The sequence below is a fragment of the Schistocerca nitens genome, chromosome 1, assembly GCF_023898315.1.
Source record: "Schistocerca nitens isolate TAMUIC-IGC-003100 chromosome 1, iqSchNite1.1, whole genome shotgun sequence".
In the NCBI taxonomy this organism is placed as follows: domain Eukaryota; kingdom Metazoa; phylum Arthropoda; class Insecta; order Orthoptera; family Acrididae; genus Schistocerca; species Schistocerca nitens.
Genome location: NC_064614.1, coordinates 739,542,692 through 739,570,324, shown reverse-complemented (window position 1 = coordinate 739,570,324; position 27,633 = coordinate 739,542,692). Strand labels below are relative to the sequence as shown.

At 39.9% G+C, this 27,633-nt stretch overlaps 1 protein-coding gene across 3 annotated transcripts in view; it reads right to left on the bottom strand.

Annotated features, from left to right (window-relative positions):
- Positions 1-5,518: 5,518 nt before the first annotated feature.
- LOC126260250 (cyclin-G-associated kinase) overlaps positions 5,519-27,633 on the bottom strand; it is a 256,668-nt gene continuing 234,553 nt past the window's right edge. For all 3 annotated transcript variants that reach the window (XM_049957574.1, XM_049957583.1, XM_049957590.1), the window contains exon 24: positions 5,519-7,071. In XM_049957574.1, coding sequence (XP_049813531.1) covers positions 6,961-7,071 — 111 coding nt within the window. In that variant the 3' untranslated portion in view covers positions 5,519-6,960. The remainder of the gene's footprint in view (positions 7,072-27,633) is intronic.

The window sequence follows — 27,633 nt, the reverse complement described above, 5'->3', positions numbered from 1 at the left end:
ACTGCGGTGCATACAGAGACATTCATAATGAGTCCAAAGAAATCTGTGTGTTGTGCATCCCATGAACTCGCGACAGAAGCATTCGTGGGTACGTGAACATGGAGCTGCTGCATCGATGGATTGGCCGTGCTACAGACGGGCACAGCTGTTTCATGAAATGGCCTCCCCAATCAGCAGAGCTCACTCCATGTGACTTTTTTCTGTGGAGACACACTAAAGATCTGGTGTATGGACCACCTCTAACACGTGACGTAGCAAAGCTCCAGGAGAGAATACAGGAAGCGACTGCCACAGTCGATGATGCTGTGATGGGATGGGTATGGCAGTGATGGGATGGGTATGGCAAGAATTTGATTACCATATTGACGTCTTGCTGGGTCACTCATGGTTCGTGTATCAAATGTTTCTAAAAAAAACTTTCACAGTTTCTCTTCAGAATGCATTATGTATGACATCTGTTCAATGTTTAGTTATTGTGTAATAAATAATTGAAAGTGTTCCCGGACTTGATGTACACCCTGTATAACACTGAGATTTTAAGTCACCATACTCCTTGGAAGTATAAAGAAAGTTATGAAAATGGTGAAGCCATTGTAAACCGTGCAGTAGACAATAGCTTATATTCAGTGTCCGATGCAAAGGATAAAGGAACACTTGTATTAGCCATCTTGGAGACAGGAGTATAATCCCAATCTGTGCTTTGTAACAAATAATGAGAATAAATTACTCTAATCTTGATTTAAACAGGGATAGGTACACCACTCGTATCATCCTTTCCAGAAACTAGTTGGAATTTTAAGAAAACAAAGTGGGTTGTTTTGGCTAAAAATCCTGGCAAATTTCTTTCTTGGATTCCCCTAAAAGCAGAAAACTATGCGAGGCTTGTTGGAGCTATGATAAATGCAGCAAAGTAGTAATCCCTAAGAGTTACTGAAAGCAATATATTCCAAGTTCATATGAAATTAATGAAGAAGAATGTGATGGATTTCTAAAAAGGGATGACCTGGAAATAGTGGATAACCTACTTCATAACCTCAATACAACCAGACATACTAAGTGGATAGAGAATGTTGAGTCACTCGATTTTCAATCATCATGTGAAGCATGGTAATTACTAAGGAAGTTGGCTGAAAACAAAATTAAAGTAAGGGGCAACAATCATATATCAGCTAATGGGATCGCAACACATTTATTGTTCACATCAAGAGCCCCCAAGAGCTAAAACTCATATAAAACACCAACTTACATTGCTCATAAAGAACGCTAACAAACAATCTGAGTTCAAGAACTTTCACTGTATCTAAAGTTTTCTGCTCTTTACAGCATTGATTGAATCATAAAACGTCAGTTGCTTTCGTTGATGTAAGTGCAGCACATGACATGGTTTAGGGGCATGGACTGCTTTATGAATTACTGTAACTCCTTCCATGCAGACGAACAACAAAACTTATTGACAACATTTTGCTGAATGGGCATTTACCGCAAAAGATGTAGACAGCAAAAGACACTAACTGTCCAAGAGTATTGAATAATGGCTTACCACAGGGATCCGTCCTTCCTCCAACACTGTCCACAGAGTTTGGCTATGCGAACAACTGGGCCATAGCAGCCAAATAAAAAACCTTCAAAACAACTGAATAAATCCTAAATTATGACCCAGACGTCGCATGCTGGTATTTTCATAAATGGAGGTTACAACGAAACTCAAATAAAATAGAAGTTTGCATGTTTTACCCTGTCCAATAGAGTGGCAAACAAAGCCCTTGATGACTTTATTTTGATGGAGACAAGCTTGTTCATAACATGCGTCCAAAATTCCATGGTATCACATTAGATAGGACACTTTCTGTTATGGAGCACTTGATATGAACATCTGCTAAGCTCTAATGCAGAAATGTGCTCCATAAACACTGTGGCACTTGATGGGGATTGTCAGCGAACACTCTCGAGTATCAGCACTCAGATTAGTACTGTGTGTCTTAACAGTTCAAATGTAAAAAAATATAGATGGACAACTTAACAAAGCCATGCTTACCGGTAACACATTGCCATCTGGTGACACCACAGTGGTGTCATGCCCGAAATAATGGTCAACGGCCGGTGACACCACAGTGGTGTCGTGTGCATAGTATCACACAGTGGCCAGCGACAGCACTTTAGTATCTTTTGCATTCTGTTGGTGTTTTGTTTAGGTAACCATAAATTACACACGTGAACAAGTTTTTTGCGTTTATAAGTACTTGTGCCCTTTCATCATGGCAAACAAAAGAGATAATACGATTATTTATGATGAATGCGTGGACGTTTTGTCTGACGTTCCGGATGACTTGGCCAACTGGGAAGAAGACATTGGATATAAAAAAAAAAAGTGAAAGTGAAGCAGAATCGTTGGAAGATAGTGAAACATGTCTAAGAAGAATTCGGCGAATGCTACGGTTGCCAACTGATTCAGATAAAGGAGACAGTGCACAGTGGTCAGACTTTGATTTACCAAGGACCAATAATAAATTTGAAGGATCTCTGGCTCCGAACATATTTTCCAAAGATACAGAGAGCATCGAGAATACTGTAGAATTACATATTGGGAACGACGTATTTGGATATATTAGCAACGAAACCAAGAAGTACTACAGTCAAATTTGCATTAGAAGGAAATTGGATAAAAAAAATGGCAAATTTGTTGACATTACGGGATCCGAACTTAGAAAATGGTTTGGGCTTGCTATCCTTATGGGAATTGTAAAAAAAAAAGCAAGAATCGATGATTATTCGTCAATGAATATGTTGATAGATACACTGACATTTCCCAAAACAATATCCCACAACCAGTTCAGACAAATATTATCATTTTTATGACAAAAACAATAAACCGGATAATGCTGAAAGACTTGTCAAAGTGCAATACGTAATTGATTATTTTTCCAAAAGTTTAAAGAAATTTTTAATCTAAGTCAAAACATCTCAGTTGATGAAGGAATGATACTGTGGTGTGGACAGTTAAATTTTAAAGTTTACAATCTGTCGATAATTATGAAATATGGCATACTCATTCGGATGCTGTGAGATTCGAGTACGGGATACATTTCCTCATTCAAGATATATTCCGGTGTTGGACAGCCTTTAACAAAAACCGCAATGGAACTATTGACACCTTCTTATGGAAAGTGGCATCACCTCTACATGGATAATTATAACAGGGTAGAACTTGAGGAGAAAATTAGAGATTGTGGAACGATATGGCAAAACAGAGGATTTCTGGAAAAAGTAAAGTGCGCAAAAGTCAATGTGTTTGAAGCTTGTGACCAACGGAAACGTGAAGTACTCGCACAGATATGGAGAGCTTCGAAAACTAAAATGAGACAAATGATCTCTACAATACATAATGCCAGTTTGACTAACACTCAAAGAAAATGTAGAAAAACCAATTACACAATAAAAAAACCTGAAAGTGCAATACACAACAACAAATACATGAAAGGAGTGGATTGGGCAGACCAATATTTGAGTTATCATCCTATATACTGAAAAACTATAAAATAGTCAAAAAAGGTTAGCATGTACCTCTTTAACTGTGCATTATTTAATGCATTCCGTACGTGTCAGTATTTCAATAGAGAACACAAGAGTCTGATTTCACGATTTTTTATTGAAAAAGTGTAATTCATGGATAAAAGACCATGCACCTGCTTCTGAGCAAAACTTTGAGGTTGTCACTACATTGCATACGTCTCATCATGATCCGGTTGACAGGCTTTCCGGTCACATAAAGCAACACCAACTAATACTTATTTCGGAAAATGAAGAAACTGCCATGTATGTTCCAAAAACAAAAAAAGAACAACAACAGACTTAATGTGCAAGTCTTGTGGAGTTGCGTTACATTTTTGAGACTGTTTTTCTTCACATCATATGAAAAAGAAATAGTAAGTGCCAAAGACAATGCAAATAAACAAACATATGAAACAAACAAATTTTGTATTTATTTACATATGTACATCTTCGAAATTTCATGAAAGTAGGGGAACAGGGTTGAGAACTTATGAGAACTAACAATGAGATTAGTAAAACTTTACAATTTATAATCTCCTGATAATGTCAAGAATGGCTGGCGACAAGCCTAGTAATCCGAATTAAGTGTTGCTGGTGCCAAGCGAATAGATTTGTACGAGATGTGTGGATGGCAAAGTGTTAATAGGTCAACACAATCTACCCCTATATACTGGTTGCCTATCTTGAGCCACATTCCACTACCTGATATCAGACATAAGAGCACACTATTGCATAAATACCAGATTCCTGATAACACCTACCTTTCAGTATTGAGTGTGGAGTGAGAAAGGCTAAGATCAAGACATCCCACTCTCATCATAACCAGGAATCTCACAGAAATTAAATTCAGTACCATCCATGAATGGGAAAGCTGCTGGCAACAGTTTTCCACAATGCCTGAAACTGCCTTGCATCCAGCAGAAACCCCTGGATTCGACCAGCTTTGGACAAGTTGGTCTATCCTGAACCACCTGTGAATGGAGCATGGAAGATGTGCAGACGCATTTCACAAATGGGGGCAAATCTTCATCACCATTGAGAGAGTGTTGTGTGGAACGACAGACATTTGCTCATGTCGTATCAACATGACCCGCATATGTGTACAGCGTACAAGGGTCTATTGACGAGTGGTGTGATGAAATACCTTGATATTCATATGCAGCTGGTGTCATTTGTGTTATTTTATGCTGGAGAGCAGTGTTTGAATGTCAGTGTGTAGCAGCCTTGCAGTCTTTGCTACATAATAAATAAATAAATAAATAAATAAAAGCCTTTGCTTTTCTGTTCTTAATCTACTTACCAGGCACATAATTCTCTAGACCATTGAGTAACAATCTATGTAAACTTGAACCCATAATTTCTCTACATCCATATTACTGGTGCTAAGTGATATCAATTCATTGTGTAAGTGAGATGCTAACAAGCAGAAACACTTTCCTAGCCTTCTTGATTGATTTATTAACTTTTGTAACCATAATCACTATGATGACATTATCCCTAATACTCGTCTCTATGATGGTGTCGATAAGGTCTGGCCTGTTGATCAATACAAGATCCGTCTTGTTGGTAGTATATTGTAGAGTAAAAGAGCAGTAATCAGTTACTTGCTGTGCATCTGTTGCAGGTGTACAGTGCATTTTTTTGCCTTTATCTATGTTTCATTTCTGTATAGACCAAATGGCTTTACTTCAGCTCTTATTATTGTTGTTCTACACATTACCCAAAAGCTTGCCTCTAGTATATGAATATTTAATTCCAGGTCAATATTACTTCTTAATCCTTTCCACACATTGTAGCTCTTGATCCAATACAAGAGCAACCTTTTCTTTCCACTGATATCTGTGTACACCATAATTGGTTTTCTGCTTTTCCTTTCAGCTGTGTTTTAAAATACATAGTGTATGACACATGAGCAATCCTTTAGTCACAAAGGATATCTGGATAAATAAAAATCTATGTTTCCAGCACATTAGCATTGTAATCATTTATTGTTTTCACTGCTGTGCTACAAGAGCAGGCCTACAAAATCAATTAAAACAATCTATCAAATAAAATTGACACATTATGGACAACAGTGTAGCAATAAATACAATATTTACATAAAACAGTAAACAACTTAGGCTACTGTGATACATAGGACGGGCTTAATATAAGCCTGTAAATCATTACTTTATACATTTTTAAAATATATTATGATGTATACTATCTCGGGGGTGTGGAAACATGAAAGTATTTTACAAAGAAACAATCTTTTTACCATTAACTGCTGATACAAATTTTAATGAGTATTATACTTAGCCCAGTAGTCAGTGGATTTAATTTACATATTGTCAGACTTTCAGTTTTAGATCTGCTTCACATATAAACAGCAAAACATTTCCTTAAACATTTATAATATACAATTTAATGGATAGCAAAACGAAATTTATGTTCAGTTTCCAGATTTTTTTTCAACCAAAATATGTAATAATAGTTGATTTATTGTTAAAATTTATATCTGAAGCTTCTGGTCAAACCCGTACTACTGAAATAGTTTAGACTAGCGCATAAACAAAATGTAGCTCTTAAAACTGTTTATTGCACAGCAGTACAACCAACTATTCCAAAATCATTTTGGAAATTCAAACCGTACATATAAGCAGCAAGAGTCTGAAATTCAACAATAAAAATTGTGAAACTAATTACTTTTCACATGTGCAACAATGTGGAATTTGAAAATCCCAACAATGAGAGGACTTTACAGGCACACATGCACAAAAATAGTGGGGGAGCATAACAATTAATACTGTTCTAACTGTTCCAATGGCAAGTTACTCAAAGCTTCACTTTAATGTTATGACCTGTTGCCACATTTCTGAACCTATGACTGCCATTTCAGCACCTGGTTACTACTATTACTTTTTAGTCTTACACGGTACATTCTGCTCAAATATACAAGTACATTTCAGTTAATTACACAGGGGAATGTTTGTTTTTAATATCTGTGAGCACATTTGTGCCTAACGTTTGTCATTCATTCATTATTAAGAATAAATATATAATTTAACAACAAATATATATCCCAATATCAATTTAAAATGGTGTATTATGCAAGGTAAAGATTACCTTAACTTATGTATACGCTTCTCTCAAAAATAATTTATTAAAGTTTGCTAACCTCTGATAAGTATTTTATAGGATCAAAATATGGGACATATCACATCACAGCAAAATGGGCAAAAATTTTAGTTTGGGAGTCAACTACAATGAAACTACAAGACAAAATAACAGTGACTTAAAACAATTATATAAAAGCATGGCAGATTCATACACAACAGGAAAAGAAAGGATGCAGCCATCCTTTTAAGTAGTTATTATTGCACTCTTTATCTGCACAGATTTGACTCTTTTTGCCTCTTGGAAGATAGCTGTTCAGTTTGCAAACATGTGCTGCTGACTTGCATCATTTTCAAATTCACTCCAAGCATTATTCAGTTCCATAAATATTAGCTTAGCAATCTTCTCATTTGGTGTTCCAGTTTGCTATGAAAATGTAAATAATAAACATTTCTGTTAACAAGTGTTTTTCTTCAGTAAGACGTACAACAATAACAACAAAGTACTCATATTTCCTATATAAAATGATTTTTGGCAAGCTTGCGGAAAGTTGTTTAAAATTCCAATCATTTTCCATAGTTTTCATCAGGAAAGCTATTGAGCGTCAAAGAAATGACGGGTATCCACAAATATAAATGATGTAGGGATGCCCACTGCTATCATTCTAGTTACAATGCTTCTTAATAGCTCTAATAAAGGTACAAATTATTCACTTGGTGAAGTGTGGAAGTGGGTGTTTGATATCAAGAGACTGCATGTCATTGTGCGGAACTTGTGATTAGAAGGGAGCTTATCACCACTGGTACCAGAGAGAACAACAATACTGTATAATAAACCTGTGCATCCCTATCTTCTTCAGTAAATTAATTTCTCTCATGAAGCCCATGGAAAGTACTGCTGAAGGCTTGGAATTTATACTCCTTTGACACAAGTACACAGATATGCTAATGCACAATCCCCCGGTGAGGGCGAGACCAATTACTGATAACTGAGAGAAGTTGCCTGAGCTGATGGACTTGGGGGGTAGGGTGTCTGCAATTTGCCACAGTTTGTTGGCCAGTAAAGTGAGTAGAGAAAGGCTGTATGGGTAAGTCTTGCATCTGGGCCGACTACAAGAGAATAACCCATGGTGTAGAGTAGTGGAACAGGGATGGCCAAGGACATTCTGTAGGTTGGGTGGGCAGTGGAGCACTGCTTTGGGTGATGTTTTTAGGATCTTGGGTAGGATACTCCACACCTTAGGTAGCTTAAGCCCTGATGAAAGGTGATGTTGAGTTTTTCAAGGCCAGGCTGATACTGGGTGATCAGAGAAGTGCTAGTCAATAGCTGGTTAACAGGTTTATTGGGGTCAGAGGAAGAGAGAGCACAGGATGAGGTGTAAAAGATATCGTGTGTCAATAAAGGATCTGGTAAAGTTATTAAGGTATTTTGACAACTTCTGCTTTCCACTGCAGATTCACTGTCCATAGGTGGTGAGGCTGTAGGAATAGACTTCTTGACATGGGATGGGTGACAGCTGTCAAAGTGGAGGTGCTGTGAGCTTTTGGCACTCTTAATATGAATGGAATGAGCCATCTGAGAGGTGGGGTCTAGAAGGACCAGGTAAAACATATTTGGGAGTAGGTGTGGATGCTATGAAGGAAAGAACAAAGGTTGTCCTCGTCATGAGCCTGGATCATGACATCTGATCAATGAATCTGAACCAGACAAGAAGTTTTAGGTTTTTACTGGATAAGGAGGATACCTCGAAATGGCCCATAAATAAGTTGCATGAGATGGTACCATGGGAGTACCAATGGCAGTACCTGGATTTGGCTTTCAAAAGTGAAACAATTGAGGGTCAGTATGTGGTTGGCTTTGAGGATTACGAACTATGTGGTTGGTTTGATATCACAAGGGCATTGGGACAAGTAGTGTTCCATGGCTGCAGGGCCATTGGCATGGGAATGTTTATGTATAAGGATGCTGAATCTGCAGTGACAAACAAGGAGTCTGGTGGTGGTTGTGGTGGTGGCAGCGGGACAGGAGCTGTCAAAAGGTGGCGAAGGAAATGAGAAGTGTCTTGAATGTAGGAAGGAAAGTTAGAGACAATAGTTTAGTGGTGTGGGTTAACAATGCTGGAGGTACATTCTGTGGATGCATTGTACTAAGCCACAGTAGGGAGAACATGTAGGGTTTGGGGATGGATAAAAGATAGGAGTGTGGGGGGTTGCTGGAGTGAGGAGGGAGATAGATTCAATGCCAGGTTTTGGGAAGGACCCAAGGCCTTCACGGGAGCTGCTGGAGATCATGTTGGACTTCTGGCATGGGATCATGGTCATAGTGTTTGTAAGTAGAGGTGTCAAAAAGTTGATGGAACTAGTCACTATCGTGGAGCCTTTCATCTGTGGTATGGGCGATAAGATCTGGATTGGTTTTGAGGTCTATGAGTGATGCTGTACTCAATGGGGAGGGATTTAGGGAAGGAAGGTGATGTTAGTTTAGAAGTAAAGAATTCCTGAAAGCTTAATAGGAGAGGAAATGGAGGCTGGAACTGTTTTCTGTGTGGAATAGCTGTTGGCTATTGTCACTGGGGTATGAGAAAAAGAACTGTTTCCACTGCACAGAAAGAGTAAAGGGGTAAAGAGCCTCCACAAGACCAGCATGGCTGAATTTAGGTTTGGAGCTAAGGTGAGGCCATTAGAAAATACTTAGACTTGTGTAGGGGGTCAGGGTTACGGGAGAGAGGTTGACAATAGCTTTACATGACGAGTGTTCAAGAGGAGTGTGTTTCATGGAGGATGGAAGTAATTTCTGGGGATGTGGAAGGTGGAGTAAATCGGCAAGGCATGGTAGGTGAGCTATAAGAGGTTGACTGGATGGTGGGGGGTGCATTAGAGTGGTAGGCTCTTTCTATGCTATCCCATGTATGCATAAGAGAGGAGGTGGCTGGTACAACCTCCTCAGAAGGTGCTGGGAATGCTACCTCCTCAGAAGGTGCTGGTAATGCTCTTCAACTGCTGAAGGGCAAAGATTTCTATTGAAGTGATGGCATTCAGGAAGTGGTGGTCACAGGGTAAAAGGAGTAGAGGCTGTCAAGTATGTTTTGATCTTGGATTATTTGATTATACAGGACCAGTATTATAAGAGTCGAGGGACATGAAAGGGAAGCCGTGGTTGGGAAGGGAGCGAGACAGGGTTGTAGCATCTCCCCGATGATATTCAATCTGTATATTGAGCAAGCAGTAAAGGAAACGAAAGAAAAGTTCAGAGTAGGTATTAAAATCCATGGAGAAGAAATAAAATCTTTGAAGTTCGCCGATGATATTTTAATTCTGTCAGAGACAGCAAAGGACTTGGAAGTGCAGTTGAATGGAATGGACAGTGTCTTGAAAGGAGGGTATGAGATGAACATCAACAAAAGCAAAATGAAGATAATGGAATTTAGTCGAATTAAGTAGGGTCATGCTGAAGGAATTAGTTTAGGAAATGAGACACTTAAAGTAGTAAAGGAGTTTTGCTATTTGGGGAGCAAAATAACTGATGATGGTCGAAGTAGAGAAGAAATAAAAATATAGACTGGCAATGGCAAGGAAAGCATTTCTGAAGAAGAGAAATTTGTTAACATCGAGTATAGATTTAAGTGTCAGGAAGTCGTTTCTGAAAGTATTTGTATGGAGTGTAGCCATGTATGGAAGTGAAACGTGGACGATAAATAGTTTGGATAAGAAGAGAATAGAAGCTTTCGAAATGTGGTGCTACAGAAGAATGCTGAAGATTAGATGGGTAGATCACATAACTAATGAGGAGGTATTGAATAGAACTGGGGAGAAGAGGAGTTTGTGGCACAACTTGACAAGAAGAAGGGATCGGTTGGTAGGACATGTTTTCAGGCATCAAGGGATCAACAATTTAGTAGTGGAGGGCAGCATGGAGGGTAAAAATCGTAGAGGGAGACCAAGAGATGAATACACTAAGCAGATTCAGAAGGATGTAGGCTGCAGCAGGTACTGGGAGAGGAAGAGGCTTGCACAGGATGGAGTAGCATGGAGAGCTGCATCAAACCAGTCTCAGGACTGAAGACCACAACAACAACAACAACAACAGGACCAGACACTCGATGAGGATGAGGGACTGAGGAAGCTGGAAAAGGTGGAGGTTCTTACAATGTGTGACAGCCTGAGAGATGCCAATTGTAATGATAAGCGCACCATGAGGGATATCATCTGCCCACAATATTTCAGGAAGAGGTATGTGACTGAATTTTGGTTGGACATAGAAGAGTTTCCAGTACTGGTGCAGGTAGAATGAGCAGGGATTCACGTTTGGATGGTCGGGAGACAAAAGAAGTGACTGAAGGGGAAAAAAAAGAGAAAGAGAGAGAGGGAGAGAGAGAAGCTGAAAAAAGTTGAACAGAAGAAAGTAAAGACTTTTGGTTTAAATGTTATAATGGAAATCAATGGTACATGCTACAGGATGGTCCATTGATTGTGACCGGGCCAAACATGTCACGAAACAAGCATCAAACAAAACTCGTCTAGCTTGTAGGGGGAAACCAGATGGCGCTATGGTTGGCCCGATAGATGGCGCTGCCATAGGTCGAACGGATATCAACTTCATTTTTTAAAATAGGAACCCCCATTTTTTATTACATATTCATGTAGTATGTAAAGAAACATGAATGTTTTAGTTGGACCACTTTTTTCGCTTTGTGATAGATGGCGCTGTAATAGTCACGCCAGTGCGGACGGCATTTGCTTCATAATACATTACCCGTGTTAAAATGAACCATTTACCAACTGCGGAAAAGGTCGGTATCGTGTTGATGTATGGCTATTGTGATCAAAATGTCCAACGAATGTGTGCTATGTATGCTGCTCAGTATCCTGGACAACGTCATCCAAGTGTCTGGACTGTTCGCTGGGTAATTATGTTATTTAAGGAAACAGGAAGGGTTCAGTCACATGTGAAATGTCAACCATGACCTGCTACAAATGATGATGCCCAAGTAGGTGTTTTAGATGCTGTCGTGGCTAATCCGCACATCAGTAGCAGACAAATTGTGCGAGAATCGGGAATCTCAAAAACGTCGGTGTTGAGAATGCTACATCAACATCGATTGCACCCGTACCATATTTCTATGCACCATGAATTGCATGGTGACGACTTTGAATGTCGTGTAAAGTTCTGCCACTGGGCACAAGAGAAATTACGGGACGATGACAGGTTTTTTTGCACGCATTCTATTTAGCGACGAAGCGTCCTTCACCAACAGCGGTCACGTAAACCGGTGTAATATGCACTATTGGGCAATGGAAAATCCGCAATGGCTGCGACAAGTGGAACATCAGTGACCTTGGTGGGTTAATGAATGGTGCAGCATTATGGGAGGAAGGATACTTGGCCCCCATTTTATCGATGGCAATCTAAATGGTGCAATGTATGCTGATTTCCTACGTAATGTTCTACCAATGTTACTACAAGATGTTTCACTGCGTGACAGAATGGCGATGTACTTCCAACATGATGGATGTCCAGCACATAGCTCGCGTGCTGTTGAAGCGCTACTGAATAGCATATTTCATGACAGGTGGATTGGTTGTCGAAGCACCATACCACGGCCCGCACATTCACTGGATTTGACGTCCCCGGATTTCTTTCTGTGGGGAAAGTTGAAGGCTATTTGCTATTGTGATCCACCAACAATGCCTGACAACATGCGTCAGCACATTGTCAATGCATGTGCAAACATTACGGAAGGCGAACTACTCGCTGTTGAGAGGAATGTCGTTACACCGGAGATACATGTTTCACATTGGAACAACCGAAATAAAATGTTCAAACGTACCAACGTTCTGTATTTTAATTTAAAAAACCTACCTGTTACCAACTGTTCGTCTAAAATTGTGAGCCATATGTTTGTGACTATTACAGCGTCATCTATCACAAAGCAAAAAAAAGTGGTCCAACTAAAACATTCATATTTCTCTACGTACTACACAAATATGTAATTAAAAATGGGGGTTCCTATTTAAAAAAACGCAGTTGATATCCGTTTGACCTATGGCAGTGCCATCCAGCGGACCAACCATAGCGCCATCTGGTTTCCCCCTTCAAGCTAGACAAGTTTCGTTCTTTGTAGTTTTTTTGTTTGACGCTTATTGCGTGAGATATTTGGACCGGTCACGATGAATGGACCACCCTGTATATAGAGTGCTATGTAGGAATGTCAGACAATGTTTTGAATCAGCATTAATTAGTAAGCATATTCATAAATTATTATGTTTGGTCAGAAATTGACATGCATGACACTAAGTAAACATGTGCAATTGTACAATGTGATCATAAATAGGTAAGTAAATGATAAGCTAACAGCCAAGCTAGGCACCATGCGTCGGTAATGGAGAATGTGTTAAAAACAGTACTTGAATTAAAAGTTTGGAAAGGGGCCACTGCCGTGAGGGCAAGGAGTTGTAATACAGTACTTATCAGCATGTGGGCCATTACAGTAGTGAGCACTCAAGAGCGTGGACGGTTTGTGTTTTGAAGGCAGGTACTATATAGGAGGAGGAGAAAAAAGTATAGGCATATAAGGAATAAAGAATTAACTAATGAGTTGTAGGTAAGTAAATGAGACAGTCTTCTTTTTCTTGTACTGTATCTTTGGCCTGCATCAGCACAGGGTCTGCACAGTTTATCAACAAATTTGGCATGGCTAATTTAAGGAGTGGCCACCCCTTCCTGTTGCCATGTAATGTGTGTATCCCAAATGTCTACATGTGTAGTGTTATTCACATGAAGCTGAGTGGAAGTTTTCTAAATGTTTGTGAATCTTGTAATTGAGGTGGTACTTAGATACCAGCCCAGTATTCATCTAGTGGGGTATGGGAAACCATCTAAAACCCACATCCAGACTAGCTGGCACACCAATCTTTATCACTGATCTACCTGGCAGATTCGATCTGGAGCTAGCAAACACCGCTCCCAAAATGGCACCTTAACAGGCACATCTATCTAGGTGGGTAAGTAAAAACAATGGTAAAAGAATATGGAATTGAAGAGAGCTGAATCAGTAATGCACAACTGTAATGGAAATTCATGGATGGAACAAGAAGTAAAAGAGGAGGAAGGTAACCACTCACCTGTAGTTGACTGATGTGGTACCTCCACACATGTAACAGAAAACAGTATTCACAACCACACAGACACCCAAATTTACACTAGTGTGGCTGCAGTGAGACTGGTAACTGATACTTTTTATAGAGAGCAGTTGGCTGGGCTGATGAAGGTGGGGAGGGGGTAGAGAAACATGCATGAGGTAAGGAGGGAGTAGTGTGAGGCAGGTCTTTTGACTTATGATTCAGCAGCTACATGGCAAGACAAAAGGAAATCAAAGGATTGAGCATAAAAGAGGATTGAGTATACAAGAGCATTTCGACCCTCCCCCCCACTCCTCCTCTACCCTCCCCACTCCTCCTCCCTGTCTCTCTCTCTCTTATATGTTCTACTCTCTGAACTTCTTTTGAATCGTGCAGCCACTGATTCATCTGGTGGAAGACCTGTCTTACACCATACTTTGCTACCTTGTTCCCACCTCCATCAGCCTGATAACAGCTCTCATTAACTGATGATAATGTCTCGCTGTGGCTGCAGGAGTGTAGGTGTGCAGGTGTGTGTTTTGCTAGGAAAAGAGCAAGAGCTTGAAAACTGGTGAGAATCTTGCTTTCTGTTATGTGTGTCTATGAGGCACATACCGTATTTACTCGAATCTAAGCCGCACTCGAATCTAAGCCGCACCTGAAAAATGAGACTCGAAATAAAGGAAAAAAACATTCCCGAATCTAAGCCGCACGTGAAATTTGAGACTCTAAATTCAAGGGGAGAGAAAAGTTTCAGGCCGCACCTCCAAATCGAAACAAAGTCAGTCCATTGTAATACGAGACACAATTTAGGTCGAATGAATGACGATACAGCTACAGTAGTTTGGTTCGAGTCGTAAGCTTAGCAGTTGAGCTTTACCAGGTAGCCACTGCTATGCGTCAGGCGCTCCATCCGTATTCATACGGGTACCCTTCCTTTTTCACGTGCTTTGTCCGGTTTGAATCGATTGCTTATTTTGCTTTGATCTGATAAGTGCTATTTTCTTTGTTATAGGAGTTTATGTCACTCTAAGCTGAAAATGCATTACTGTACTGTGTCATGCATTGTTTGTCGCATTCTGATAGTGCGTGTTTACCGCCTGTCACTGCTCACGGCACGGCTCGCTTTTGTGCGCGCTACCGCAGCTTACAATAAAAAAAGAAAGAGAGGAATTGTCTTATTAGCGAAGCAATGGCAAGAGATTGCTATTTGCTGTTACCTACACTGCTGCTTTCTTTGATAATGATCAACAAGAACCAAATAATAGACTGCGTATAATAGAACATGTTCTGAACGAGAGTTAAGCGAAAATTTTTCTCCGTTTGAAAATCTTTGCGGCTGCTTCTTTAGTACATCAAATTCTGCACAGAAATTAGTCTTAGATTTAAAAATCTAGTCAGTTGCCGTGCTTGCTTCATTTCCGACTATCACTAATAGGCATAAGAATAATACGAATATAAACATGACACGATACGTATATTCTTCCGCGTTTGCTATTGTCTCGCTATAGTTTCGTAGTTTATTAGGCAGACAGGATTTAAATGAGATAGCAGCAAACGCGAAAGAATACATGGCAAAATATTTATATTCGTATTCTTTCTTATGGTGCAGAGCATACTGCATGTGATTCACATTTCTTCAGGTTCCTATTAGCAACCATCTCTTCTCACAGGTAGGAAAAAATTCAGAACGTAGAGTTGGCCACATTGACAAACATCCCTAACAGTCTCGCCAGTCGGATTTTCGTAGTACATTGAAATTCTGCTACATTCGAAGATGACCAATATGGAATTTGTATTTACTTCGTTGGATAATGTATGAAAATGCAGTGGTCAAAACTCTGGGCGGAGAAAAAAAGCTCGTCTTCCACCTTTTTTTTTTTTTTTTTAATTTATTTACTGATGCAGAGGTTTTGGCGCCAATATTTATCTTTGTGCCTACAAAGCATGCCTGTGTAGCACTACATATATTTGACGGCAGAAGTTAGTTGTGGCGGCACCTACCAACATTTTTCAGAACTTCCGCTTGCTTTGCACTCGATTCTAAGCCGCAGGCGGTTTTTTGGATTACAAAAACCGGAAAAAAAGTGCGGCTTAGATTTGAGTAAATACGGTACCTATCCACAACAAGTAAGTGGTTGCCTTTCCTTTATTTTTATGCATTATGACATTTCTCTCTTAACTGCTCCTGATACAAGTGAAATAATCATGATATAATGAAGATGTCAAATAAAGGGAAAAACACCACTGACTCAAATACATGATCAAAGCCAGATGGACACAAAGGAGGACAGAATACAGAAATTAACATTTGTGAAAACAGAACAAGAGAGGAATTCCACATCACCTCCCTGGTTATTAACAATAATAGATTACATCAATAGTGTATCAGCATGGCATGTAGAGGATCTTTCATGAGGAAGCTATATTGAGAAATTTTGGTTAAATATTTTAGACCTGTTTTCAGTCTCTTAACACCTTGCTATTTTTCTTTTCCCTCTTGGAGAGCAACAATATAAATAATTCAACAAATTCAACTTCTTGTTAATGCATATTTTGTAAACTTTCGTATTTGCCTATTCTGCTACAAAACAATATTTTAAATTAAGATCTAAGAACTGCATTGGTCAGAGAACAAAATGCCTGCAACCAACTGAACTGGAAGACTTAAACAGTGTTCTGTCATGACTGAAATAGGTTAATTACTTGTCATTATCAGAATAGAAGTTTCATAACCTTTATACTACAATACAGAATTTTTCCGATTACAAATCATTTGCTAGACTGTGTTGAACTACTGCAGGCAGTGCACCACCATCTGAGGAACAAGCTCAACCTTCGAAACAATGCACAAGGCATGTGTTGCCCTTGAAAATCACAAGAGCTGAGAACAAGTTTCTAGTGTAACTGGGCTTTTCTCGTAATTTTATTGTTGCCCTTTGTTTTTATTCACAATACCCTGCATATTAATACTGTAACCTTTTGCGAGCACACAAATGTATTTGTAACCTTCAGCTGTGGTACAGAAGTCCTGTTACTCACAGCAAATGTGTGATATGGAAACAGATTTGTAAGTCATTGTACATTACAACTCAACACCTCGATCCACATTGTTTTTACTACCTGACTAGGTTGCCAAACACAGAAAGATAAATAGCCTACGTGCATATAGAACAGCATGTGTTTACTGCATATATAAAAACAAAGTATTTGTCAAACTGGGAACATCGCTCTTGTCACATTGGAAGATGACAGTGCCCACATCATATTCATCATGAAAATATAGAAGAATGGGCAACAATGAGTCACACAGAATGTTGAAATAACCTAAATGAGTGGGCCCACATCATGATCCAAAGAGCTCTCATTAACCATCACAGAAATATCTCCAGTCTCACCTACATCATCTAACACAGAGTTAAATTCCTAGGTGGGCCTTTTATTTTCTGAAAAGAGGGAAAATTGTGACATGCTGAACCATATTAGGCACCTCCTGTAAGCTGCTCTCTAGACTGTGTTATTTTACTTGCAGAAGACATGGAGATTTATGTGCTGGTGTCACCAATTGCCTTTAGCAAGGTAGTAGACTCCAAATGTCCATTCCTGCAGTTTTCTTTGTGATTGTTGATTATAATCTGGTTGAGATGGACTTGCATTCATTCACTGATGGTAACAATTCCTGTGAGGTTTGAAAATGATTGTCAATGATAAGGCCTGATGCTCGTCTCTGATTCCTGTTAGTTAGGTTCCTATTATGGTCACTTTTCTTATGCTGTGTTACACGGCTGATGGTGGTACACCACTCCTTGTACAAATGCTGGACAGTCCATATTGATACACCAACAAATCTGGCAACTCCATTCATGGTGTGCTCCAAACACAAGGCTCCTCCTGCTATTCTGTCAAGTCTCCATGTTAATTTTACTGCTCTGATACCATACAACCAACTGGCACTTCCATGTATCACTTCACTGCCATGGCAGTCAGCAATAGAGGGTCAAATGACTGCCTGGTGATAGTTCTGCAACCAGGCACCCATAGGTGGAGCTGACCCACACGCAGCCAGGCTATGGCATATTTGATCATATTACATCGGCTGGGAACCTGTGAGTAAGGCTGGCCGAGTGGGTAGTGCTGGTGCAGAATGTTTGCAACAAGGTGCCCGGTAGGTACTCTACTCAACCTGTGCCTACCCACGATTGAGCTAATGGCTGCCTGACAGTGCTACACCCTATGGGACATTGTTGGAACAGTTTAACGAGTAATACTTGAAAGTGAAAAGTGTGTTCTTGCAAATGAGGTGACTAATATTTTATCTGGTGAGGTTACATTTAAATAAAAACGATTAAGGAAACCAGTTTTGGTTTAGTTTAGGAAACCCATTCCTTCTGAATATAATTAAAATAATAAATACAAAACCAATAAAAAATTTAAAAAAAATGATAGTAAAAAATAGACTTAGGGAGGGGTGGTAGAGGGATTGTATGTCAATGGAGGCTGAGTCCAGAAGGGTGATGCAACACAATAGTATATACACAGTTCAGGGAAACTAGGGGTGGGATTACGACTATATCCTTTGAATCATGCTGTAGGGCATAGTCAGCAACTAGGTACAGGGTATCCCAAAGGCAGATAACCCCCATGTATGTTCATCCACACAGTCAGTTTGATAGCATACTCCCCCTTTTTCTTTTAATTATCAACAGTTTTCATTTTTAATGTCTTTTTAATTACTCTTCTTATGAGTTTTCCTATTGTCACTCCTGCCTCCCTCCCTCTCCCTCCTCTGATTAGTGTCTTTCCCCAATTCCTTTTCTGCATAGTTCTTAGTTGTGCTATTATTCTTTTCCTCTTAATCAATTTTTATTTCCCACTCTGTCCTTATTTTCAGCCTGAAGCACAGTGCTTTTCAGTGAAATATATTTGACATGATCTTTCTCTGATGCCTCTGTACCAGCTATCTCTCTCACAATAGCTGATTCCCTCTTATCCTGGAGTCTGACTGACCTGCCCTTCCTTTTTATCTTCTACAGCCTGTCCCTCTGTCTATTTACCTTTTACATCCTGACCCTCTTTCCTCCACAAGGAAGGAACTAATAACTTTGAAAGCTGTAACAGCTTCAGGCACTTTGTTTTTATATAAGCAGCATTAAAATTCCACCTCTTGAAGGTAAAAACTGGGGAGCAAGTTGATAAATGAAGTGAGACTTTTGGTAGGAACGTATGTGTTCCATAATGTTCAAATTTGCTTCTACTTTATTATACCATCCCTATATTTGCTGGCCTTCATTGTAGACTATGTGGCCTTTTTCATTTCTCATTGAGTCTCTTCTCTTCAATTGATCTGATAAGTATTGTATCTTACAACTTGTTAGCAATTATGTAGAAAAACCAGTTTACAGTCTCAGATCTACTATTGAAAAAGTGTGAACTGACACACATTCCTGAATTAGCAATCCTTACAAAAATAGTGAAGGGAGGCAAAAATTTAATAGTCATGGGTGACTGGAATTCGATAGTAGGAAAAGGAAGAGAAGGAAACTTAGTATGTAAATATGGAATGGGAATATGGAATGGGAGTAAGGAATGAAAGAGGAAGCCATCTGGTAGAATTTTGCACAGAGTATAACTTAATCATAGCTAACACTTGGTTCAAGAATCACGAAAGAAGGTTGTATACGTGGAAGAAGCCTGGAGATACTGGAAGGTTTCAGATAGATTATATAATGGTAAGACAGAGATTTAGGAACCAGGTTTTAAATTGTAAGACATTTCCAGGGGCAGATGTCTCTGACCACAATCTATTGGTTATGAACTGTAGATTAAAACTGAAGAAACTGCAAAAGGGTGGGAATTTAAAGAGATGGAACCTGGATAAACTGACAGAACCAGAGGTTGTAGAGAGTTTCAGGGAGAGCGTAAGGGAACAATTGACAGGAAAGGGGGAAAGAAATACAGTATAAGAAGAATGGGTAGCTTTGAGAGATGAAATAGTGAAGGCAGCAGAGGATCAAGTAGGTAAAAAGACAAGGGCTAATAGAAATCATTGAGTAACAGAAGAGATATTGAATTTAATTAATGAAAGGAGAAAATACAAGACTGCAGTAAATGAAGCAGGCAAAAAGGAATACAAACGTCTCAAAAATGAGATTGACAGGAAGTGCAAAATAGCTAAGCTGGGATGGCTAAAGGACAAATGTAAGGATGCAGAGAGGGGTAAGCTAGATAATGCCTACAGGAAAATTGAAGAGACCTTTGGAGAATGAATATAAACAGCTCAAATAGAAACCCAGTTCTAAGCACAAAAGCGAAAGCAGAAAGGTGGAAGGTGGAAGGAGTATACAGAGGGTCTATACAAGGGCAATGTTCTTGAGGATAATATTATGCAAATGGAAGAGGATGTAGATGAAGATGAAATGTGAGATATGATACTGTGTGAAGAGTTTGACAGAGCACTGTCAAAACAAGGCCCCTGGACTAGACAACATTCCATTAGAACTACTGATAGCCTTGGGAGAGCCAGCCCTGACAAAACTCTACCATCTGGTGAGCAAGATGTATGAGACAGGCGAAATACCCTCAGACTTCAAGAAGAATATAATAACTCCAATACCAAAGAAAGCAGGTGTTGACAGATGTGAAAATTACCGAACTATCAGTTTAATAAAGCCACGGCTGCAAAATACTAACACGAATTCTTTACAGACAAATGGAAAAAACTGGTAGAAGCCGACCTCGGGGTAGATCAGTTTGGATTCCGTAGAAATGTTGGAACACTTGAGGCAATACTGACCCTAGTACTTATCTTAGAAAATAGATTAAGGAAAGCAGGCAAACCTACGTTCCTAGCATTTGTAGACACAGAGAAAGCTTTTGACAATGTTGACTGGAATACTTTCTTTCAAATTCTAAAGGTGGCAGGGGTAAAATACAGGGAGAAAAAGGCTATTTACAATTTGTACAGAAACCAGATGGCAGTTATAAGAGTCGAGGGGCATGAAAGGGAAGCAGTGGTTGGGAAAGGAGTGAGACAGGGTTGTAGCCTATCCCCAATGTTATTCAATCTGCATATTGAGCAAGCAGTAATGGAAATAAAAGAAAAATTCGGAGTAGGAATTAAAGTCCACGGAGAAGAAATAAAAAATTTGAGGTTTGCCGATGACAATGTAATTCTGTCAGTGACAGCAAAGGACCTGGGATAGCGTCTTGAAAGGAGGACATAAGATGAACATCGAAAAAAGCAAAACGAGGATAATGGAATGTAGTCGAATTAAGTCGGGTGATGCTGAGGGAATTAGATTAGGAAATGAGACACTTAACGTAGTAAATGAGTTTTGCTATTTGGGGAGCAAAATAACTGATGATGGTCGAAGCACAGAGGATACAAAATCTAGACTGGTAATGGCAAGGAAAGTTTCTGAAGAGAAATTTGTTAACATTGAGTATAGATATGAGAGTCAGGAAATCGTTTCTGAAAGTATTTGTATGGGGTGTAGCCATGTATGGAAGTGAAACATGGATGATAAATAGTTTGGACAAGAAGAGAATAGAAGCTTTTGAAATGTAGTGCTACAGAATAATGCTGAAGGCTAGATGGGTAGATCACATAACTAATGAGGAGGTATTGAATAGAATTGGGGAGAAGAGGAGTTTGTGGCACTACTTGACAAGAAGAAGGGACCGGTTGGTAGGACATGTTCTGAGGCATGAAGGGATCAACAAATTTAGTATTGGAGGGCAGCGTGGAGGGTAAAAATCGTAGAGGGAGACCAAGAGACGAATACACTAAACAGATTCAGAAGGATGTAGGTTGCAGTAGTTACTGGGAGATTAGAAGCTTGCGCAGGATAGAGTAGCATGGAGAGCTGCATCAAACCAGTCTCTGGACTGAAGACCACAACAACAACAACAAAATTATGAAAAGGATAGTTGATACTCACCATACAGAGGAGCTGCTGAGTCGCAGACAAGCACAAGAAAAAGACTGTCCCAAAATGAGCTATCAGCCAACAGGACCTTTGTCGAAAACACACACACACACACACACACACACACACACACACAAATTATTGCATGCAACTCACATGCCCATGACCATCGTCACTGGCAGCTGAAGCCAAGTCTTACAACACTTGTACAATTATATTAGAAGTACACTGCTTAGTTTGAGTGATTATATTAGAAGTACACTGCTTAGTTTGAGTGCTCTTATTTTTATGATAGGCCTATTTCAACTGAATTGGTACATAATTCCTAATTTTATAGGTAATTATTAAATAGCTAGCATTATTGTACATGGTTTTGACATCTAGGCAGTATCAGTGGTTCTGTTATTGTCTTATTTGATTGTTGAATACATTCCTTTGGTATTATTTGAGTAATTATGGTTGGTTATCACTTTATCTGGCTCATTACTTTATGTGGTTGTCAGATTATATTCTGTACAGCAGTATTTTCGTGACAGCTTATTTGACAGTTAATCCAGCAATGTTATCGGCAGTTCTATTTATCATTGCTGCTGTTTAGGCATTGATCTTTGCTACTGTTATAATTTTTCTTTTTCTGTGTTTTAGGTAAAACAAATGTCACCAAAGAACCCGATGCTGAAGCCAATAGCAAATTTGTCAACAAGTGGTCATGAAAGCCTTAACAATTTTGTTCTATTAACTCAGAAATATAGTTATACACAGTACGTATACTCAAAAATAGTCACAAAAACTGTAGGCACATTTATCCTGTTGCGACACTAGTCGGTCGATTCCATCCTTGAACAAGCTAGTAGGCTGCTTTCAGATCCAGGCCTGGATCAGTCACACACTTCGTCGTCCACTGCAAATCGATGTGTGCGAATAGCTTGTTTTAGAGGTCCAAACACATGGAAGTCACATGGTGAAAGGTCGAGGCTGTACGTTGGATGTTGCATTTCCAGTGTGATGACACAATGAGCCCGTCTAGGACAAGTATTGTCTTCCAGCAACTCGCAACCCTCAAAGAATCATTTGCGCCATTCCACAACACTTTAAAGACTCAGACTGTATGCACTCACCGTACACAGTCTTCATCTGTCGTTACATATCACGGCCTCCAACTCCCTCTGCTGCCAAAAATCTAATCACTCCCCATTGTTCCTGCTTACTCACCTGCGTGTTCTGTAGTGGATGATATTGTGTGACCACCTTCTCTTCGGCGTGAAAGCACACTGGCACTATGCAACATCAGATGGTGTGTACGCGTCAGCATTTCTACCAATACATGGTGCTACCATACCCGCAGTTACATGGTGCCACCTTAGTGTAAGGCAAAGGTAGATGCACTGACCAGGTTTCATCTGAATGAATCTTATATAATAAATGAATTTTTTTTATAATTTTCTTAGTTATTACTTCTGGGAGATGAAGAAGCTTGCACAGGATAGAGTAGCATGGAGAGCTGCATCAAACCAGTCTCAGGACTGAAGACCACAACAACAACAGTTATTACTTATTCGATTTATTATTTGTGTGTTGTGTGTCTAAATGATATTGCTGATACTGACATGTAAGCCATTTTCATAGATGAATTTTGGTATAGGCTGTGTTCAGTTCTATTTATTCATTTGTATTACGTTGTAAGTGGAATTAAACATTTCTTTCTTGTTATTTTTGTGCTATATGTTCCTTTTAATTTTCGTAGGTGCATCTCTATCCGCTTGTTGCCAGTTTTTCAGAAATGCTGGAATCTCTGTTGTTGTGAATTTAGCCATAATGTAATATCTGGTTGTCTCGCATTATTTGTTTTTATGTATCTATTCATTGTCCTAGTACAATCAAACAATGGAAAATCTAGGATGGAATGTAACAATATTATGAAAAGCAAAGTTGCTACTCACCGTATAATGGAGATGCCGAGTCGCAGATAGGCACAGCAAAAGACTGTCACAAATAAAGCTTTTGGCTATTAAGGCCTTTGTCAACAATAGCTGCAGACACACACACACACACACACACACACACACACACACACACACACACACACACAACTGCAGTCTCAGGCAACTGAAACCACACTGCGAGCAACAGCACCAGTGCATGATGGGAGTGGTGACTGGGTGAGGGTAAGGAGGAGGCTGGGGCAGGGAGGGGGAGGATAGTAGAGTGGGGGTGGTTGACAGTGAAGTGCTGCAGGTTAGATGGAGAGCAGGGGATAGATGGGGGGTGAGGGGGAGTGGCGGAAAAGGAGAGAAGTAAAAACACTGAGTGTGATGGTGGAATGATGGCTGTGTAGTGCTTGCTGGAATGGGAACAGGGAAGGGGCTGGGTGGGTGAGGACAGTGACTAACAAAGGTTGAGGTCAGGATGGTTACGGCAATGTAGGATGTATTGCAGGGAAAGTTCCCACCTGTGCAGCTCGGAAAAGCTGGTGTTGGTGGGAAGGGTCTGTATGGCACAGGCAGTGAAGCAGTCATTAAAATGAAGGATGTCATATTTGGCAGTGTGTTCAGGAACAGGGTGGTCCACTTGTTTCTTGCCACAGTTTGTTGGTGGCCATTCATGCGGACAGACAGCTTGTTTGTTCTCATGGCCATATAGAATGCAGCACAGTGGTTGCAGCTTAGCTTTTAGATCACATGACTGATTTCGCAGGTCGCCCTACCTTTGATGGGATTGGTGATATTCGTGACCGGACTGGAGTAGGTGGTGGTGGGTATGAGCCATGAGGTAAGGGAAGCAGGGGCCATCTAGAGGAATCCTTCCTAAACACATAGAATCCTAAACCCCTCACTTGTTTCAGATTAACTGATGACATCTTTCCTATCTGGATTGAGGGGGAGGACACCTATCCACATTCATCCAGAACCTTTGCTACACCTGGTCCAATTCAACCCAGCAGGCCACCTTCCTAGATGTTGACTCCACCTCAAATATGGCTACATCAGTACCTCTGTCCATGTCAAACTACTAACCACCAGCAATACCTCCAGTTCGACAGCTACCATTCATTCTATACCAAGAAGTTCCTTCTGTACAGCATAGCCACCAGTGGTCGTTGCATCTGCAGTGACGAGAGTCCCTCTCAAAATACATCGAAGGTCTCACTGAAGCCTTCACAGACTGTAATTATCCTCCCAACTTTGTACAAAAACAAATGTCCCATGCCTTATCTTTCCAGTCTCCCACCATCTCCCAAAGACCCACCATCCGGTCACAGAGGAGCATTCCCAGTACCATCCAGGACTGGAGCAACTGAATTACATTCTCTGCCAGGGTTTCGACTACCTTTCGTCATGCCCTGAAATGAGAAATGCCCTGCTCACTATCCTTCCCACCCCTCCCACAGTGGTATTCCGCCCTCCACCGAACCTACACAAAATACTCGTAAATCCTGTAATAGACCTAGATGCAAGACTTGTCCCATACATCCTCCCACAATCAACTACTACAGTCCGGTCACGAACATCACCTATCTCGTCAAAGGCAGAGCTATCTGTGAAACCAGTCATGTGATCTACAAGCTAAGCTGCAACCACTGTGCTGCATCCTATGTGGGCATGAGAACCAACAAGCTGTCTGTCCGCATGAGTGGCCACCAACAAACTGTGGCCAAGAAACAAGTTGACCACCCTGTTGCTGAACACGCTGCCAAACATGACATCCTTCATTTCAATGACTGCTTCACAGCCTGTGCCACATGGATCCTAACCACCAACACCAGCTTTTCTGTTTTGCACAGGTGGGAACTCTCCCTGCAACACATGCCACGTACCCGTAACCCTCCTGGCCTCAACCTTTGTTAGTCACTGTCCTCACCTATTCAGCCCGTTCCCTGTCCCCATTCCAGCACTACACAGCCATCATTCCACAATCACACTCAGTCTTGTTACTTCTCTCCTTTTCCATTACTTCCGCCCCCTCCCCACTGCCCTCCGTCTAACCTGCAGCACTTCGCTGTGCGCCACCCACACCATACTATCCCTCCCCCTCCTCACCACTACCCAATTGCCACTCCAATCATGCACTGGTGCAGCTGCTCCTAGAGTGGTTTCAGCTGCCTGAGATTGCAGTTGAAAGTGTCAGTTGCATTTGTGTGTGCGTGTGTGTGTATTGTTGACGAAGGCCTTAATGGCCAAAAGCTTTGTGAAAGTCTTTTTCTTGTGCCTATCTGCGACTCAACATCTTCGTTATGGTGAATAGCAACATTCCTTTTCGTAATATTGTTACATTGGGCTGGTACATAATTTTAATGAAGTTTCTTTATTTATGGTTTGTGTTCAGGTTGATTTACTCATTTAGTATTTTGTGTGTGTGTGTGTGTGTGTGTGTGTGTGTGTGTGTGTGTGTGTGTGTGTGTAGATTTCCATCTCTTTAGAATGTTAGGTAGCGGTCCTGTTGGTGTAGTGTAAAATATGGATATTATCTACTGTGTGTTGTTTGGCCTGTAGGTGGTGGCTAAAAATAGATGAATTTTGTTGCTGTCTTTAAAGAGTAGTGCATTACTTTTGTTAGGCATCTTTCCTAGATATATGGTTTGTATATATGTAAATTTTGGGTGCCTACATGTAGAATGTGTATTTCTCGACTGGTAGGCCATTCTTAAACATGTAGAACATGCTATGATTAATAGAATAATAAATGTACCACAAGATGCCATACAAACCGAGATTAAAATCTTACAAAAGTGGCACAACAAAATGATCGCAATCCACAAACAGTCACTCAACTACTCAGTAAACACGACAAGCCAGAACAACCAATGATATGAAAAGAAATAATGCTATGAATAACAGTAACAACACTCAATAACCATTCAAATTATCATAAAAAATTATAACAATTAAAAAGTGAGGTATGATGAGGTGTTTCTACAAGCTGCATGAAGGTGCTTTATCCACAACTACTAATTTCATGTCAGTATAGACGCATCTTCAGGTTGATATTCGTTAAATTTCCATAATGTCATTGGACAATTACAAGAGTACAAGCTTTTTAGAAGTTATCAATGTTAAAAGCCAAACCACAAGTGGGTTGTCATAATACAATTGAGTGCACCCAAAATATGCTTGTAAAAATGTACCAAGCATGATTGCTGAATGAGCCAGGCCAGGTAATACCACATGGTATATAAGATCCAGTAGACACCAACTGTATAAAACCAATGAAGTAAAACTTAAAATCTCATATAATGTGAGCACTTTGCTGGAACTCTGTAGTTGCCTATCTACATTATGGAAATATTACCATTATAAACCTGAAGATGCAGGGATACTGATCTGAAATCATCATCTATTTACTGCTTTGGGGATTTTGGATACACCTCATCATTCTTCACTTTTTAATTGTTGTAATTATTATGATAATTTTAATGGTTATTGAGTGTTGTTATTGTTAATCATAATATATATGTGAACTGTGGTTGCCCTCCCCAGAAAGCTGTTTATAAAAATAACACTCATAAAAGAAACAGCAATAAAACCAAAATTTACACATATACCAACTATACATCTAGGAAAGATAACACAATACTAAAAACCACAAATCTAAGATTCACATTCCACACAAGACACAATCTTAGAGCACAAATTCAATCGGATAAAACAAAATCACAAATAATCTCAAACCCAGAATATATAAAATTCAACACAAAGACTGTAATACATTTGGCACTGGTCAGATTGGCAGAAACCTCACCACTAGTTATCAAGAACATGTTAGAGGCAGCGACAACAATCCATCTACTTTTTTCCTCCACCTAAAGACCGAGCAGCGACACAGAAAATAATATTGAACAAGTTATCTAAATTTTACATGCAACACCAAAAGGACCAGATTAAATTATGGCTAAATTCACAAGACAGATTCAAGCAAACAATAGTGTAACCGTACAACATTACTCG